The following is a 20,011-nucleotide window of genomic DNA, read 5'->3' as shown; positions in this document are numbered from 1 at the left end:
ATGGATTAACGCATCTATCGATACGATATTTTTTCGCAGGAGAAGACATTGTTGTAGGATATGAGAAAGCACAACCAAAACAAAAAAAGTGTTAGAAATAACAAAATTACGGCTAGTACAGTTGAACAAGGAGTTGCCGATAAAGTAAGACTTACTCAACAACTGCCTTAAAAAGGATGTTGAAGAAGAAGTCGCCAATGTATCTATTAATGTACCTATTAACTATCCTAAAAAGGACTGTTGGAGAAAAAGTCGCCTATGAATAAAGTCGCTGATGGACTTGCTCACCAACTATCCTGAAAAAGAATGTTGGAGATAAAGTCGCCGATGAAGAAAGCATTCCTTGAAGAAAATATTCCTTTCTATGGGTTGCTAAACATGGGAAGGGGTTGGGGGTGTAGGTAAAAAGAGGGATGAAATAAATCACTTGAAAGCAATAAATTCCTTTGCCACAAAACAGTTTTATTTGCTGAAGTCTTTGCACAAGTTGTCATTGGACACGAGCCGTGTACTTGCAGCATTAGGCTGTTGGAAGAGGGGCGAGGTACAGCGCTGGACCCGGCCTCCTTATTTGCCCTCCGCAACGCTACTTCACTTGTGGGTCATGCGCAGCCGCCTAGCGGCGCGCCGCGGTACTAGCGCCGCTGTGATAAGCGCTGCAGCGTGCGTGGCGTGTTCGGCGGGTTGCGCGTTAGCAGGGGCTTTTCGCGAGAGAGCCTGCGGGTGGGTTATGACAAATATCCGCCAGTTTATATTGGCCATATTGAATTTTGAAATTTCGAGGTTAAAATAAGATTCAGCGGCCCCTTAAACTCCCATACCAATACTTTAAACTGATTTAAAATCGTTCATTGCGGTAAAATAGTTTTGGTGGTTGTATAATGTCCGCCATTTTGGATCGGCTATTTGGGATTTTAAAATTTCGAGGTTAAAATAAGATTCAGTGACCCGGAAAACCCCCATATCGATACTTTAAACTGATCAAAAATCATTTGTTGCGGTAAAATGGGTTTGGTGGAGGTATAATGTCCACCATTTTGATTCCGCCATTTTTGATTTTGGAATTCCGTCAGCATTGTCAATAATATGTCCTATCATGAGTTGTACATGCTTTTTGGTGGGATATTTCACAAATTAGAACATTTTTACTATTGTTTTTGTTGAATGTGCTATGAAAACGTGGGTTTCAGACTCCATATTTTATGCGCCACATTGGATTTTTGAAAAGGCCAGAACTTTTTCAAAAGCCCTTGACCAGACGATCATTTTGAGAGCTCAAACGTCTTGTTAGGTTAACCCAAATTTTGGGTGCACTGATGGCCCGGTTGACGTGAAATGTCCCATATATATACAAGAAAACACACTACATCTTACCCTGTCATAATCACGGTAGTACTCCCGCTCGATGGTCGGAGGTGTGTGGCGTGGCTGACGACATAAGGGGTAAAAAGACCCGATGTCAATCCACCAGGGAGTCTGCGTATGGCAAGTTAGAGTCAACAAAGGGGACTCTTCCTCCGGGCTTCGTCGATGGACCGGCCACATACAGAGCACGGGACCATATCTGCGGGGATGCACCACTCCTCCTCATGGCACGGGAACCACGTTCCCTCAGCAACGAAAGGGACCATCGAATTACATAGCTCATATGAAACGATGACCCCATAAGACCGTTGCTGGACCCTGAGGTAAGACGACGCACCCGGAGTTTATCGGCATAAGACGCAACGTCCTCCGATGAAGACGGCCTTTCACTCAGTGGCACGGATAGACTCCACCGTCCGGTTCTAGGAGCTCCTCGAACCCTTCATCATCGGACAAGGCCTAGGAGAACAGCATCATTAACATTTATCTAGAAACACTTCAATAACAAACCCTCACCTCCTCCGGATCGTCCACGGGCTCTTCGCCAAGCCCCCAGAACCGTAAGAATCCTAACTCCCCAGCCATTGAACAGGAAAAGGGGAAAATAAGAATTAAAAGGAGAGAAGGATATTGTACTGACGATAGTCGCAATCGGACTGCGAATAAACATACAACCGACAGAATAAGCAGAGCTTGACGAAATGCAACTATGACAGAAATCCCCACCAAAAAAAGAGCTACCGGACGAAGAAACACGAAGATCGCGTCTCGCAAAATCTGAGCGCCGAAAGACAGCGCGCAGAAAAGCCACAAACAATCGGATGAGCAACGAAAGCCTTATCACGGCTAAAACTTTGAATCAAATAAATATTTTGCTAGCATTAAAACCCTTGGCTAATTGAAGGGATCCCTCAATGGAGCGTCCCATAATGCTTCTCGTTTAGCACCATATAGCATAATAATCTAAATAAATAAACAAAATTTAACGGAAATACAGGGATTAATATTACTAATCTACAAGTGGATCGTACAATTGAAATTACAGTCATAAGCATCAAAAATGAGAATAACAATAACAATCTTACACAAAATATAGTAGCCATCACGGCGCTATCACACCGTGAAAACGCAACTAGCAATGGGGTTATCACCATACAGACCATCAACCATAACCCAGGACTATTGGTTAAAAAACTAAACCCATTGGCAACCTCCAGCACATCATGGAATATGATACAACGCATAAACCTTGAGACATTCTTCTCCAGATAGAACGAGCTATTAGGAAGCTTAGGTATATCAAAAATATTCTGCATGCAAATAAACACAGCATGCCTTTACAAGCAACAGCTGGCTAAGATACGTCAGCAAATCGAGGAGTCAGCGAGGAACACTGACAATGTAAAAGAGCTACTATAAGGTCACGAAACAACACAAAAACCAAGAATCAAAAGAGCTTGGTTCTCAGCGATAGGAAAAATTAGCCGCACTATATTCGGAACCCTAGATGAGGAAGCCGGAGAAGGAATCCAGTAACTAATAAGCATTACGGCCAACGATACGAGACAACTAGCTAAATTACTAGCAAACCAGACGAAACTCTTACATACAGAATTCGGCATTTTGCATGAAAAAGCTGACGAACTAGACAATGCCATGGACGAGCTGATAGCCAATCAAGCAAACCTACAGAAACAAGAGGAAATCGCGGAAGCCTTAAACTTACTGGAAGACAACGTAATACAATACGAACTAGATACGGAGATCCTTACAGACGCTGTACTCTTTGCGATCTCAGGAGTCGTACACCCACGCTTCGCCACACCAGAACAAATAGGAAAATCAGAAACCCTCGCTAAAGAATCGGTAGCTGACTCACGATTTTCATCCCCGGAAGCAGATGCCCATTACGGAATTAATTAAAATATCCGAAGTCTCAATACTGTTCCGAGACATGCATTTAGTGTACTATATAGGGATGCCACTGCTGGACTACGGCGATTACGACCTATACAAGGCGTCTGCATTGCCGATCAAACAAAAATCACTGAACGTATCAGACACATTCGCTTACATTTGTCCAGAAACAGAATATTTTGCTATAGACCAGGGATCAAACGCATATATCCCTATCTCCTTAGATGCACTAAATAAATGCAAAAAACTTAGTAAATTATACGTATGTAGAAACACGGAGCCAGTTCACGAAATCAATGACGACGCGAGCTGCAAAATTCAGATTAGTACCGGCAAAACTCTCATAAACTTATCGGAATGTAAAATAAAAGTCATGAAATCAAGGGACATATTCTGGATAGGTACAAGCAATTCAAACACTACAATAAACAGGAGAGACTATTTTCTAGCTGCAAACGACTGACAGACACTGACGGCGTAGGCACGCTGCGCCTGCCGCACGGCTGCACCGCACACACGAACACAGTACGACTTGTAGCGTCGCGCAAAGAACGCGTTAACTATTCGACTATACTATTTAACGAAACGGAATTAGACATAGCCTCGTTGATAAACAGTACGGGCAACACGTCGTTAGCCTTTATTGAAGACGCGCTAGAGAAAAAAAGGACGGCAAAATCCTTCAACTTTAGAAGGGATATGTTCTCGCACTCTTTAAAAACAGGACGGGATTTTCGCGATATTATCGATAAGGCAAAAAGGCTAGGCGAATATAAAGACATTTATGGTAGATTCTCGTCCCTTCAGTCAACGGTGACTTACTCCGGGACTGGCATACTCACGTTCGTCATAATAGTAGTAATTATATGGAAAGTTCTCACAAAAAGGGGGGCCCCGCTACTAAACCGCAATAGATTGATTTCAGGACACAACGCCCATGCGCAGCTCGGCACAGAGCGCCCACAGATGTATGAGGCCAGACAACCGGAGATGGTAAAACAGGGTCTTCCATACAACCTGCCGATGCAATCAGCAGGCCTCAGCCTCCCAAACCTACAGCAGTTGGCCACAGCCAATGGGATGCTTCTTCAGCCAGCCCTGATGCTAAGAGACTCAATGTATGTAGATTGTGGGAACAAAAAGGCTATAGCCGGGTTACTATGGTGAAATGGCCCCCTTGGAAAATGTATATATGTTATATACCATTCGATGGGGGATAAAAAAAAACTCCCATAGCCAAATTTTTAGCTCTCTGCCTAGTGCGCATGCGCAGTAACGTCGATAAACGTGTTTTTTTGATTTTATTTTTTTCTGAAGTCCCTATAGGATAAAAATTTTTTTAAAAATTCACATTGGTGTATTTTTATGTCATGAATAACTGCAATTTTTTTGGGATTACATAACCTCAAATATCGGATCTAAAAAAATTATTAAAGTTTTCAATCGATATTTTGACCCCCTTGTTTTTGAGGTGCAACTTTTTAAGTAGACTTTTTTTGTGTACTTTTTCCCGTTCTTTACGATGGCACTAACGTTTTTTCCTTAAAAATGGTGGCACAACTCGATTTGAGCCAAAAACTGATTTTTTTTCCATTTTTTCACGTTTTTAGCTGGTTATGTTACAATTTAGTTACTAAAGTGACTCCTTTTGAGTAGTTTTGCATATCTTCCCATGAAAACATAATCAAATGAAATATATTGTTCGCTCCAAGCCGTATTTTTTATATTATCTTACGTTTTCAATGATGGTCTTATCAGAATTTGAGGTAATAAAGGGTTTCTCTCTATATATAAAAAGAATATCGCCGCTGTCAGTGTCTGCTTTTCTCTTTAACCTAAAAATGCCCTCATTTGAGTGATTTAACGCCGAAAAAGGCCATTTTTGGTACCATGTAACCCAAAACTAACCTAAAAATGTCATAATGCAAGGGTTTTCACGCAAAAAAGCCTGTTTTTAGCTAAACATAGCCTTGAAATCGATCGTTTGAGGGTACTTTTGGCGTCTTGTGGTCTTAAAAAGGCCATATTTGGCTTATCTGCCTCTACTTAATTGATTATTCAAAATCTATTGACAGTAATAATTATCAGGTAAAAAGGAATTGAAGTTAAGTATGTTCAATTCGTACAAAGTATAATTTATTATCTTCATAGGCTATTTAAAATAAATTATGGAACGTATACAAGTAGCTTTTTAAAAATAACGAATGTTCACAATAGAAAAAATGATTCACTCATCATTGTCACTATCTTCATCAATACACACTTCAATTTGATCATTAAGAAACATTTTAGACAGAATTTCAGCTGGTCGTATGATTTTTGATAAATATCTTCCATGTGAAAGATAATAGATTATGGCAGCAATATGCGCATAACATCCTATAGTACGGTTACCGTTAGCACAATCACAACAGTGTCTTAAGATGCTAGAATAACCAATACCATTTGGTTTATACTCAACGAAACATTTGTATTGTTTTCTGTTAATATGCCTGGATTAAACTTCAAGTTTGAGAATATTGTTAGTCTCTTTTGAATATCCAATCTTCAAATTATTATCTGCGTCAAGCATTTCCGCTAAGTAAGATATTGTCTGTTTAAGCTGATATGTTCCTGTAAACAGAATTTTCAAATCTTTTATTGTTAATTCAGGAAAGTCTGGTAAATCATCCGAAGTTATTATTTTAAATGGTAGTTTCCGACGACTCCATCTTTTGTCTGCTACTAAAACTGCTAATGTATTTTCAACATTTTTTCTAGATTGCATAGCACTAAATATTTCATCTTGCATGTCTTCATCAGAATCTAGGCGTTTGCCAAACAAGTTATTTAAGTAGCAAGAAATTTTACAATAAGATCCAGTATTTTTCACCATTGTATTATATATATCATTTTTATTTGCAAGATATGGACCTAACTGGTCAACAACATAACCATTAGTAGTACATATAGTAAATGGTTTAGTCAGAGGAACTTTTTTTTGGCCTGAATAAGATTTTCTTTGGTACTCGTTATTAGAGCTTTTTTCATGCCTTATGTATAAGTACCATCAGCAATCAAAATAAGTTGTTTACCAGGATGTAATTTCTTTGCCATATTAGAAGTTTGATTTTCAATCAATTCATTTCTGTCTACATTTTCTAATCCAAAGTGTTTTGGTAGTAAATCTTTTTCGAAAGATAATAATACTGATTGACAAAAACGAGATACTTGTTGTTCGCTTTCAATGTCAAATATTGTAGAGATGAGCGAGTTAGAATTCCCAGAGCGCATTTTGAATAAAAATACGACAATGGCTTGTGTCGCTGTCCTTACACAGGAATTCTTCAGAGAAGTGAGTTGATCTTTAAGATAATTAATATTTTCCCACGTTAATCCCGTAAAAACTTTCAATTTTTTTTCAGGCATGGAAAATTCAGCTACTGTATCTAATAAAGTTTCGTCTGCTTTCATTGATAATTGACTCAAAAATTGTAGTAATTCATCAATATATACCGTACTTGTAGTGGAAAAAATATTAATTTTATTTAGTTCATCTTCATAAAATCTTTTTTTAATTAAATGTGTGCAACAGCATCTATTGCCATGTGGAATAAAAACATTCATTTTACTATAAACTTGAATTCGGGCCTCTAAAGGAACTAATATATTATTAGTCTGTTTTTGGTACCCACAAACAAAGCAATATTTATGTGTCGCAATCGTCCTTTGAATAAGTAATTCCGTGGTTGCTCGTACTTTTTGTTCCTTTATTGTGTATACAGATGATTGTGTACTTTCCTGAGATGATGAAGTGACAGTTAGCTGAGAAAATGATTCAGAAAGATTTGAATCTTGAGACGAAGCAGTTGCTGGAACATTAACCTTTTTAGGTTTAGAGCTTGATATGTATTTGGCTAATCGCTTTCTACATGAATCACAAATTACATCATGGATGTAAATATCTTTATTTGATAATTGTTTAGCATATTCGATTTCAACTTCAGATTCGATTTCCTTTTCTCGACCAATTGATTTTCTAATATAAATATTACACATGGCACATCTTCGATCATCGCGTTTCCTGATGTTATCTGACTCTTCATTACTATTAGATGCCATATTTATTTAACCATTAGACAAGAAGATCACTTCTGAAATAATAAAATATAAATATTTTACAATACATTTAAAAATGCTGTTAGTTAGTTTTTAAAAATCTAAAAAAATTGTTTGCCTTTTTTTAAATTAAAAACTAGAATGAATAATAAATATTACAAAAATATTATAATCTAAGTTCTTGTATAATCCAGTTTTCTCAGTAGCTTTACATGAAAAGTAAAAAAATAATATTGCCTAGTAAAAGTGAAATAAGTTGTATTTCATTTATAAGTTTTTTAAGCAAATAATTTTTTTTTGTCATAAAAACTGTATTGAAGTGCTTGCACCTAGTGATTTTATAAAATCAACAAACCTATGAAATTATTATATTCAATTTGTTTTTTTGTAAAAATATGTTCTTGTATCTAGACATGACTAATAGTGTATTTTAAAATAAATAAATAATGTTGTTTTTAATGATGTTTCATATACGTATGTGTTTAAAGCATAGGTTAGCTTGTGTTTACTTTATTCATTTTACATTTTTTTAACTTAAAAGTTAATTGACAATTAATAAGTTCGCATCCTATTAGTTCTATTTTTCATTTTTATTATTTCTCATGTATTGTTTTTGTGTAAAACCAAATATTTTTTCTCATCTCATAATAATTAACTATAGTAAAAATCACATCATATATAGTCATATGCAGATATTTATGTGCATTTTTTATTAATTTGACAGTATTTTATACATAAACAAATTAATTATTGTTCAATACTTTCTATATTTTATCAATTTAATCATACTTGTATAATTAATATACCGCATTACATCAAAACATGCAACTCATCAATCGTCAAATCCGTTTCTAGCAAAAGTTTATTGTCATATTTTATTCAAATGTTTTTCCTTCTTAATTTTATTTAGTTAATAGTTTCAACAACTTTATGTTTAACTAATTTCTCATTTTACTTTATGTGATTAGCCTAAATTGGTTAAGTTAAATAGATAAAGACTCGTTCCCCTTACATGCATTGTACGTATATCTATATCTATAGGATTGAAAATTCATTTTTATTAATTACTTTTTTGTTAGCTTATTGATTTAAAATCTGATTGCTATTTTTGTTTTAGGATAAGCTCGGATCTTTATGCGAGTACTAAAACAGTTTATAATTTAATGTTGGTTTAAACTTTTGATTTTATGCAAGAATTTAATAACGTACACAACATGTTTTTCTTATTTAGCGTATAAAAAGGTCTAATAATTATCTGTTATTATTATTACATTATTATATTATTATTATTACATTATTATATTATTATATTATATTATTATATTATTATATCATATTATTATATTATTATATCATATTATTATATTACTATATTATCTGTCATTATTTTTGATACAATTACTCTTAATACAACAGAATTTATAATAAAAATTTTATTTTTCTACCCATTAATAAGTCTTACTCTGCATATACCGGTAAAATACAAGTGTATTTATTATAAATACATGGGAGATTTTTTATTTATCAGTAGGTTGGTTACAGTATTTTTTTCAAAACTCAAAGTGTCGGCATAAAAATAACATTTTAGATATTAATAATAGGTTTTGATTTTAAAGAAGTTATTTAACAAAATATTAATTTATTGTGTAATATGTATTAGAAATACATATAACCCTAATATCAAAGCATATAATCTGTGATGTCAAAACTTTTGAAAAACTTTGTTAAATCTTCATTTTTTTAAAAGATATGTAAAATATATAGTACTCACTTTAAATATACAAGATTGTTAGTTTTGAAGTAAACAGCAGAAAGATTTAAAGTAGCCGCGTCAGCCTTCGGTTCCAACTAACTCCAATGTATTTGAAAATAAATACTTAACTACTTTATTATTTTTTCTAGTATTGCTATCAATTATCAGTCAAAAGCCGAAATAGTAAAAAGAAAAATCGAAACAATTTTTATTTGCTAGATTTTAATTTACTTTAAAAGTTATAAACTTATACTAACAGCGTTTTCACCATTCACTTGTATTAGTATATTATGGAGAAAGTACAATTGAGTCCGTCGTCCCGTACCGACCTCGGGACATACCGTCTGAAGTAAGCTGTTTTTACGGGATTGGCTAATTCTGTACCGTCGATTGGGTTATCGAACAGAATTAGCCAATAATATAAAAGTGACTTATTTCAGACGGTATGTCCCGGGGTCGGTACGGGACGGGACGGGACGTATTGTACTTTCTCCCTTATATAGACAATTGTAAGAAAAAAAAAAATTAGTTTTGAAAAAAACAATGTTGGCCATTGGTTTGCGCATCGTTTAATTAATTAAGAAATCAAAATACTTTATTTGTTTATGCTCCTGATAATTCTTAATTTTATGATTGACCATTCACTACGCAGATCGTCTGCATTGCAGCCGCCGCGTCAACAGCGCGGCCAAGCATAACCTTTTATTATAAATAAAAATAAACAATAAACAAAAAAGTGCGACAGAGACAATACTTTCGACCAATCACAGAACGTTTAAAAAGAACATAACATTAGCCATCAGTTTTATAATAAGGTGATATCACAATTCTGATAAGACCATCATTGAAAACGTAAGATAATATAAAAAATACGGCTTGGAGCGAACAAAATATTTCATTTGATTATGTTTTCATGGGAAGATATGCAAAACTACTCAAAAGGAGTCACTTTAGTAACTAAATTGTAACATAACCAGCTAAAAACGTGAAAAAATGGCAAAAAAATCAGTTTTTGGCTCAAATCGAGTTGTGCCACCATTTTTAAGGAAAAAACGTTAGTGCCATCGTAAAGAACGGGAAAAAGTACACAAAAAAAGTCTACTTAAAAAGTTGCACCTCAAAAACAAGGGGGTCAAAATATCGATTGAAAACTTTAATAATTTTTTTAGATCCGATATTTGAGGTTATGTAATCCCAAAAAAATTGCAGTTATTCATGACATAAAAATACACCAATGTGAATTTTTAAAAAAAATTTTATCCTATAGGGACTTCAGAAAAAAATAAAATCAAAAAAACACGTTTATCGACGTTACTGCGCATGCGCACTAGGCAGAGAGCTAAAAATTTGGCTATGGGAGTTTTTTTTTATCCCCCATCGAATGGTATATAACATATATACATTTTCCAAGGGGGCCATTTCACCATAGTAACCCGGCTATAGCCTTTGGCTTTATTAGCAAAAGAACAGAAAAAAAGACCCCTCCCATTTAAATAACATAGGAAAATGGGGTTGAATCAATAAACGATCGGTGCCAAAAACAACAAAGATAACCAATCAAGACGCAACATAAGATTAGAGTAGTATATTTTAAGAAACTAAAATGAAAGAGAGATTTGCTAGGTTGTTATAATGTATAATAGCATTACGCAAACACAGCCAAAAGCTCGCTACACTACATACAATAATGTAACAATTACACGCCAGAAAAACAAAAAAAAATTGTTAACCGCTCGAACAACCTTAGCAAATTTATGTGACCGGCGAAAAACGCGTATTACTTTCGAAAATTTTTAACAAGGGAATTAGGGAAATAACATGTAAATCTTAGCCTAACCTAGCATATATTGTATGAAACTAGACTCATTTACCTTTATCTTGATTCGGGACTAGATTATATTGTAAGGACTTAGAATAAAAGGGAAATTCATATAAGAAAATCTAAAATTTTTTTCTTAACATTTGAATGATTGATGATGGAATTTTATTTGTATAATTTTAGTTTGCGGGTAAGGGCGCCCGGTAGCGACCCCAAGGACGTGTCACGTGTGAATACTCACACGTATATAGCTTTGCTAGTTATAATGCAATCAATGAATAAGTTGCCAAATACGCGTATAGCGACAGCTTGGACTCACCCCGAAGCCCGTTTCTTTCGACTCAGCATAACCTCCCTTCCACGATTTCGGACAACCGTGCGGGTAGAAATCACACCACCCGAGTCTATAAAAGGGGTTGCATGCGGGCGCCCGCTCTCGATTCTGCCACTCACGATCCAGCACTAGACAGGTAGTTTTGACTTGGAGACGACAGATAGGATCGTATAATTAGAACGGACATTCTCCGAGATCACTTTAAACACGCGTTCTCTCTTTCATACAACCAGTCCATTGTGCTTACGATTAATAAACAGACACATTCACCGATAATCTCTCGTGTTCACTCATTACCCCGGTATTTTCGCAGCAATCGTAAGCTTAACACCTCACGGAGAACAAAACCAACGACCTTCATACGTAACATCGTATTTACAAAATTATCAAAATTTTTTAAATTTCAAAATTTTCAAAATTCTTAAAATATTTTAATAAATAACAAATCGTTATTTTCGAAATATGTGTAGTGATCATTAAAAAAGGCTAATTTACTCCCGCTTTATAGCCATGAAAAACGCGAAAATCAATACATGCGTCACAAAAATATGGTGTGCATCAAGAGCTAAGTGGGCTTTTTGACCTTGTGTGAAGTTTGTAGTACTTGTCTTCGGCTCGTACTGCAATTTCTACACTCAGTCTAAAAAAGCCCACTTTATGCCCTTGATACACAATCTACTATTTTATCATACCCTAACGTAGAGTATGTGTTTCATTTCTCGTTTCCAGCCAATAAAACGCCATTTGACGCTTAGGAACTGCCACGTGCGTATACGTTACTTCACTTTTATTCCTATCTATCGCTAGACCTAAGAAGATTTTCAGAAATGGTAAGGTAAGAAACCTTAAAATTACAAAATTTCGTCCTTATACTTCAATTTATTGGATAGGCAAGTTAGCTGCTTCACATATCAAAAGGTTTTCTTCTTAAAGTTGGCAAAAAAGACAAAAAACTTTTACTTTTATGTTTAAAATGGTTACTTGTGGTTCTAGCTACAATTTTTTAAATATAGTCACTTTATGCGATTTTTTGTAAATTCGAAAAATTTTGACATAGGCTACAATGTAGGTGAGGAGCTGAAACTTTCTAGGTTAGTTTCCTATATGTATGTAGATTGTGGGAACAAAAATTTGGCTTTATTGATCTAGTTATAAGCGAGATATTAGCAAAAGAACAGAAAAAAGACCCCTCCCATTTAAATAACATAGGAAAATGGGGCACGCCAATTTAAAAGGAATCGCGTTAATTTCAACGGGGCACTTCATTTTTTTGGGGCCCACATGTGATATCAAACCAGACATTTAAGAAAAATTAAATTTGGGAAATAACGGACACCCTAGTGTATATGTACTCATATTAAAAAATTTGAGTATATGAACATTAATTGTGTTAATAAATTTAATAACATACTTTGATTAAAAGAAATTGACGGAAAAGAAGATTGTCAAGAACAACTATTTAAAGATAACAGACAAAGCAAACTAAGATTTACATCAGCTTGGGGCGCGTAGTTGCACGGTTGTGAGATCTTATTAAAACATGTATATATAAATACTAGGGAGGTTTCCCCTGTTCGCTCCGCTCGCCCATCCCCAATACAATTAATTTGACATTTATCTAAATAACAAAATAGGTAATGAATTATTTTTACATCTATTTTTTCCACAACACCCATGAAATAAATAAAAAGGTGCGTTTTTTCTCTGTTTACAATAATATTATGTTTTATTTAACTTGATTTACAATTTTAGATTTAGATTAATTATCTCATAGAGATTTGAATATGCTTAAATTGTGTATCTTATTCGTGAATATTTAATACTTTCATCACTTTTATTCAAAATCATATGAGTACATAAAAATTTTAAAAGAACTCTGATTCGCCACACAAGTGTACCAAAATCCAATTTTTGTGGCCAAAAGTCGCTCGACAAGCCAAATTGCAATCATTCTTGATGAAAAAAATTGCAAAATATTTCTACGATAATTTCCGTTCATGGAGAACTGCTTATATTTGATAACGCGTTACATACCCTATAAGAAAAATAGAAAAGTTACAGCATTAGTTTGATAATCTATAAGGTGTTTCAGACCCCTTCAAGTTTCTAAAATGCCGATTAAGTGATGGTGGTTCATAAAATAAGGTTCTAAAATTTATATCGTATCAGTTTAGAGTTCAGAGATTCAAAATCAGCAAGTATATATTCTTTTTTTTTCTTACAGTTTTAGAGATTTAAATAAACATTTCGATTATTACATTATTCAGTCTTATGTGTTTTTCTATTTTTCTTTTAGGTTATGTATTCTTTTATTAAATATAAACAGTTCTACAAGGACGGAAATCATCTTTTTTTGGGAGTCAGGTACAACTTATAGAACATATATACAGTTAAGCCAAATTTAAAATTTTCATATCGTCGATTTCACAGAGAATATATATATATATATATATATATATATATATATATATATCAGTGAGTCTATCTCGTCCCGGGATCCCGCGCGTGCGCAGTCGCCCGCTTCACTGCCGCGCGCCTATTGGTTCCGGCAATGGGGCGAATGAGACTGCTACTATCGGTCGGCAAATAAAAGTAGTAGATAAGTAGAAGTCTTTTTGACCCCGATGCAAACTCGACTGAAAAATATTTTATAGGTTGATAAATCTAAATATTAAATAAGAATAACAAATAAAAAAAAATAAAATAAAAACAAATCTATAAGTGACAAAAGTCACACAGAAATAACTTATAAAATTTTTTCAGTCGAATTTATATAAAAATAATCATATAAATATGAAATTCACCTATTATAAATTAAAGCACCATGTCGTGCATTAACGTATAATACCAAAACGATGCATTCAAATGATTATTTCCTGAATTTTTCTGATAAATTTCAAATTAATATCTAGCTAAAAATAGTGAAAAATTATAAATGCGTCTACCTAAAACAAATGATATTAATAATAATTATTTAATATTCATAAACTGAAACAAATAAAAATTATTAAATATTCACGAACTGAAACCTTCTTGAAATAAAATGCCATTAATAAACAGAAGCTACTGATTTTTTAAATATAAATTTTGCGCAGTAAACATACGTAATTGATTTTCCGTTGGCGTGAAGTTATGACTATCAATATTAAAAGCTTGACCGTAAGATCTTAAAAAACAATTCTCGTTGTTTTTTAATTCTCGTTAAGTAACACAGTACTAGTTTTATTGCCTTTCAAATCTTTGACTTTATTTACATCCGAAAAAGTTCGCTCAGGCTCTGCATTAGAGTGAGGAAGAGAAAAAACTGCTTGAACAATTTTTGTCACAGTTGGGAAACGCAATTCCGTTCCTGTATCATTTTTTAGAATAAATATTATTGACCAAAATGCTTTTTCATCTAATTCTTCATATTTTAAAATTGTATCGCGATCAAAGTGCACTAGCAACGTTCTCCACTCAAAAGCTAATTTGTTTGCATCAATAAATAGAAAAAACCGAGCTATTTCTTTCAAATAGGGATATCTTTCGCGTTCTTCTAAACGTTACGCGATTTTTGGTTCGACAAAGTAAAGAGAACTTAATAAAACACGATTTTCCAAATATCTTTATCTCATTTCTTCAATGCAAGTTATGTTATAATTTAAACAATTTTGTCGGACCTCTAAAACAATATCAGCTAGCATTTTTACGAGAAGGTCTTCAGCAGCGGCGCCTAAAAATACTTGATCTAAGGGTTTAACATTTTCTTTGACATCGAAGTTTTCCGAAGCTATTTGAGAGAGCGATTCAAGCTTGAGAAAATCTTGGCCTACTTCAAGAAAAATTTTTTCAATTGATCTGTATAATTTATGGATCATTAATCCTTTTGTTTGATAAAGAGCATTGAACGAGTTGTGATAATTTAACGTATATTTCATAAAAGCTACATAAACGTGGACAAAAGGATTTGTTAATAATTCTAAAATTCTCTTGGCACTACTGACTTTAACTTCACCTCCTTCCGTCATGACCGTCGTTGACGCGATTTCTTTGGCAAGTTTAGGTGCGATCATTTCAAAAGCTTCTACAGTAAATAGTTTATTAATGCCGGTTACGCAAATTGAACTCTATCGTGACAACAGTAAGCTTCTAACCAACGCGTTCCCAATAACTTTAGCATTTTAAGAGGAGGTAAGTTTAAATAACGCACGACTTCTAAATACTTGGCAAATGGTTTCGGGCTATTTAAAAACCAAAATGAAACGCTTTTCAATAGTTCTTCGACTTCTGAAGAGATCATTTTGCAGCTATTTTTCGCAACTAAAGCGGCTGAATGACAAATACAATTTAATAATATACAATGGTGGACTACTTTTTTCAAAAGAGCATAAAATCTCTATATCTTGCCGGTCATAATGCTGGCATTATCGCAAGCTAAAGCAACTACATTTTACATATTTATATAATTTTTATCAAAAAATGCTTTAAATTCTGTAAAAATATCTAAAGCTGTTCCTTTTTTTCCATCTAACTCTATTAATTGCAACAAATGTTGTGCGACTTTATTTTGTTCTCTACTAAAATACTGCACCGAAACACATAATAGCTTAACGTTACCGATAGCCGTGCTTTCATCGACTAGAACTGAATATAATATGCTGCTTAATATTTCCTTTAAATTATCGAATGAGCTTTTATACAATACTTTTTTAATGACTCGACTACATTTATCCTCTTTCATTCGCATCGACTTTACAGGCTCTGAATAATTTTTGCATAAAAGGAACTAAATCATCTGCAAATTAAACTCCAACATTGTGCTCAGCAATAAAAAGGGCAGTTTGTATTTCTGCAACATGAACTTTATCAAAAACGATGGCCCTTTAACTTCAACTGTTACAAAAGTATTAAACGGTTTAGCAGCATTGATATTTTCAATATGACTTTGACTTTTGCCGTGATCACTTAAATGACATTTCTGAGTAAAAGAAACAATAATCTCCGCACAATATTTGCATGCAGCTTTCTGAACTTTAGTCGGATGCATTTGTAACCAATCATTTGTAAGCGATCGGCTGTGATTTCTCCTGGTACTGGTCTGACGGTCTTCGTTGATATTGAATAGAATATACTGGTGGTCGCTAGCTGTATATTCTTCCGTGACGTGCCAGTCCCTTATGTTGCGGGTCGTCATTTCGCTTGCGAAGGTTACATCCGGTATTGATTCCCCAAAGCCTGTTCTACGGTAGGTAGTGGTATTACCCTCGTTCACTACTATCAAGTTCAGCCTGGCTGCCATCTCGAGGATAGCTATGTCTCTTGGGTTCGTCGTCGACATGCCCCATTCTGTGGCCCTCGCGTTGAAGTTGCCCCCCATCACGATTTCCCCGGGGACCTCTCTAATAGCGTCCTCCAATGCCCCTAGTTCCCTTGTAAAGTCGGCGGCAGTTAGGTTCGGTGACAGATATACGCTGAAGAATGTTATGCGACCCATCCTTCCCCTTACGTAGTCTTCTTCCGTACCCGTATTCGCCAACCCGCGCCCGGGCACCCAAATGGCTGCGGTTTTTTCGCCGTTTGACGCCCAAAAGGGTGGGTCTAGGTTCTTGTATTGTTCGCTGATCAATAGGACATCCACTTTTTGCTCCCTCACGTGTTGGGTTAGCAGATCATGTGCGAGCCTACTTCTGTGCAGGTTTCCTTGGAGTATCCTTGCCATTATCTTTGGATTTTGCTTGCGTTTAGGGCCGTCCAGAAGACTGCGCAAGCTACGGTGCCTGGAGTGTGCATCGCCCTATCCTCAGGCGTCGTGTCGTCTTTGCAAAGAAAACACTTTATCTGTTGGGTCGGCACATTGCATGCCACCGCTCTATGTCCACCCGCACCACACTTCCAACAGCTAGTGCACCTATCAGGCCCTTTGCATTTGGCTTTAACGTGCCCGTAGCCAAGGCAACGGTAGCATCGCGTGACGCTCGCTCGCACCCGCACTCTGCAGTTTACCCAGCCGATGCGAATCTTTCCCTTTTTGAGCAGTGCGGCGGCCTTGGTCTGGTCCAATTCTACCACTGCCATCCTCTGCTCTCTCGTTTTTGGCTCAAGCAGATGGACTTTGGCATCTTCTTTGCCGCAGCCTGTTGCGGCTGTGATAGTACTGTAGACCTCTTCCTTCGTCGTAAGTCTATCGATGTCTCTGATCTCTAGTATTGTCTTGGAGATCTTGCCCTTAATTGTGCCTACTTGTCCGATTGCCTCTTGGATGGCCGTTTGAAATGCCAGAAGCTACTTCCCGTTGTGTCTGACCATGAGAAGTCTGGCCGTTCCCCTGGCTGTCCCTAATTGTCGGGGGAGCACTTACATCCTTCTTGTCTTTTTTGGCGGGGGTCCCGCCGCCTCCGTCAGATGATGCCCGTATCCTCTTCTTTGATTTTACCGTTTTTTGAGGCTTTGCATTGTCCTCACTAGATTGTTTGGGGGACTGCCTCTTCGCGACATCTTCCATCTGGTCAAGAAGCGTGAAAGCTTTGATCATCATGGATCCTATTAAGGGTAAGCCTTCTTTGATCTTGATATTCACGCCCTTTTGCTTTTCCAGGGTTTTGGTCATTTCCCTGGCCATTTCACGCACCACCCGTAGCTTGTCTCGCAGGCTGGCGTGGGCTTGTAGCCAATCCCTTATGGTCTGGCTCTCTTCTCCTACCACAGCGTTCTTGTCATATCGGTATGCTGCAGCACTCATGGCGCTGCCTATACTGGTACTGCTGCTTGATTTGTGGATTGGATATCCACCGTCTTGTGTTGTTGGTACCCTTAAGGTTTCAACTTCCTCTCAGGTTCTCCTGTGGGTTTTCCCCGAGTTCGTTTGTGGTTCCCATTTTATAAGCATTTTTCTTCATCCTGGCATGTGTCCGACCCCCTGGATCCCCCCGTCTATGGGGGCAGCTGACATGACCCCAACACATGACTATAGGCGGTGCCAGACTGGGTGCATCATGTCAGGGTATAGCACGCGCTATCGCACTAGCCCACCTCTACTCTCTCGAGCCTCCCACCCCGAACATAGGTGCTCGGCTCTCTGGAGAGTTTCCGGCGGATGTCACACGATAACACGCACTCGCTCGAGCCGGTTGACCCAAACCAGCTAGGTAACCGGCCTCCCGTCTTGCTGTCAGCGGGAGCCAAAGATGGTTCGGGTCACTTCGGCACGCAACCGTAGGTCTTGAAGAGACCGTTAGATCGCCTCTCCATCCAGGATCTCGCTTTGGCAGCCCACGGGTCGCACCGCACGGTAAACGCGGCGGCCTGATTTGATCCACGGAGCATATTTTATTTCTGCTCTACCCTCCGAGGTGTGTGTGTTTTTTACATAAATCATATACTAATAAGTTAACACAAACACCTATTCAACCAGAATTAGTACTTTAAACCCTACCTAAAAACAAAGATAAATAAAATTATATCGATACTTCTATCTACCAATCGTTGGACGTTAGTTCTAAGAGCGCTCTGGTTCCAGAAAAGGCTTATAACTCGGCGCGGGCTCGCCGAATCGCGCCGTCCGCGTGCTGTCCCGTGACCCGTGCCCCTGCTTCTTTGCCTCCAGTTGTTGTCGTGTTGCTGACAGCCAGACCCTGATGATGACTTAGCCTTGTTCCGTTGTTGTTGTTGTTGAGCCCGTGTAACAGGCAGCTGTTGTAATGAACAACTGCAAACACCTCGTAGAATCACACCGGCATTTAATTTGCGATTTTGCACTTTTTTTCACTGCACTAATGAACCGACATAATGACGATAGACTGCTCACTTGTATTTACACCAAACACTTATCACAAAAGGAAAAGAACGGCAAAATACGCGGTACTGGTCGGATACACGTCTGAACTCGCGGGAGGAATATAGGATATACACACACACACACACACACACACATATATATATATATATATATATATATATATATATATATATATATATATATATATATATATATAGTAATAGGACAGCAAACGTGGGAGGATAACCCTTAAGTGTGTGTGTGTTATATATATATATATATATATATATATATATATATACACATACATAGAAAAACACGTGCGAATTCGGGAATAAGAACGAGAGAGATAGAGAGAGCGAGCGCGCGGGCTAATCCTTCAGGTGCGCGCTCAGATAGCTCTTGGCCTTCAAAAAGTAAACACATGACTTTGCTCGTGATCTAGGAAATCGTTTGATAACCCGGTGTGCTGTGCTGTGTCTAGCGGATTGAATTATATCCTGTGTGTGAGTGTGACGCGGAATCCGGGTATCCTGATCTCCCTGCTTAGCGGTCCAGCAACGTTCGAGTTCTGCAGTCTGTCCGGGATCAGGAGGTCGGCGACGAGATCGAGAAGGTTTGTGTGGCGCGCATTGAATGTGATTGTGTGTATGAAAGTGTATATCACCCGCGTGAGGGTAAGTAAATAAGTAAGGTATTTATTCAAAAAAACAATTTCAAAGTTACATTATATCAGTCGTAGCACAATACAAAATAGATAAAAACTTCCATTTCATAAAAAAAAATAATAATAATAATAAATATTTGCTGTGTATCACAGCCGTCAAATATCACAATTCGTACAAGATAACACTCAAAAATATTAATACCAGGTATCAAGTCAGGTACACGTCACGCAGTGCTTCCTTGCTTATATCGTCCAGTCTTTTCAACTTATATATACTAAGTGCATATTGCGTCCAGTGGTAACAC

The 20,011-nt window shown here is 36.5% G+C and overlaps 1 protein-coding gene across 37 annotated transcripts in view; it reads left to right on the top strand.

Annotated features, from left to right (window-relative positions):
* Positions 1-20,011, top strand: part of LOC100118566 (coiled-coil domain-containing protein AGAP005037) — a 1,551,999-nt gene that overhangs the window by 1,064,774 nt on the left and 467,214 nt on the right. Inside the window, exon 20 of one of the 37 annotated variants that reach the window (XM_031921072.2) lies at positions 12,016-12,116. The exons of the other annotated variants lie outside the window; for them this stretch is intronic. Coding sequence (XP_031776932.1) covers positions 12,016-12,022 — 7 coding nt within the window. The 3' untranslated portion in view covers positions 12,023-12,116. Of the gene's footprint in view, positions 1-12,015; positions 12,117-20,011 lie in introns of those variants that run through there. 37 annotated transcript variants of the gene reach the window in all.

This window comes from Nasonia vitripennis, assembly GCF_009193385.2.
Source record: "Nasonia vitripennis strain AsymCx chromosome 1 unlocalized genomic scaffold, Nvit_psr_1.1 chr1_random0005, whole genome shotgun sequence".
NCBI classification, from domain to species: domain Eukaryota; kingdom Metazoa; phylum Arthropoda; class Insecta; order Hymenoptera; family Pteromalidae; genus Nasonia; species Nasonia vitripennis.
Note: the sequence above shows the minus strand (reverse complement) of the source record. Positions and strands in the feature narration are given on the sequence as shown.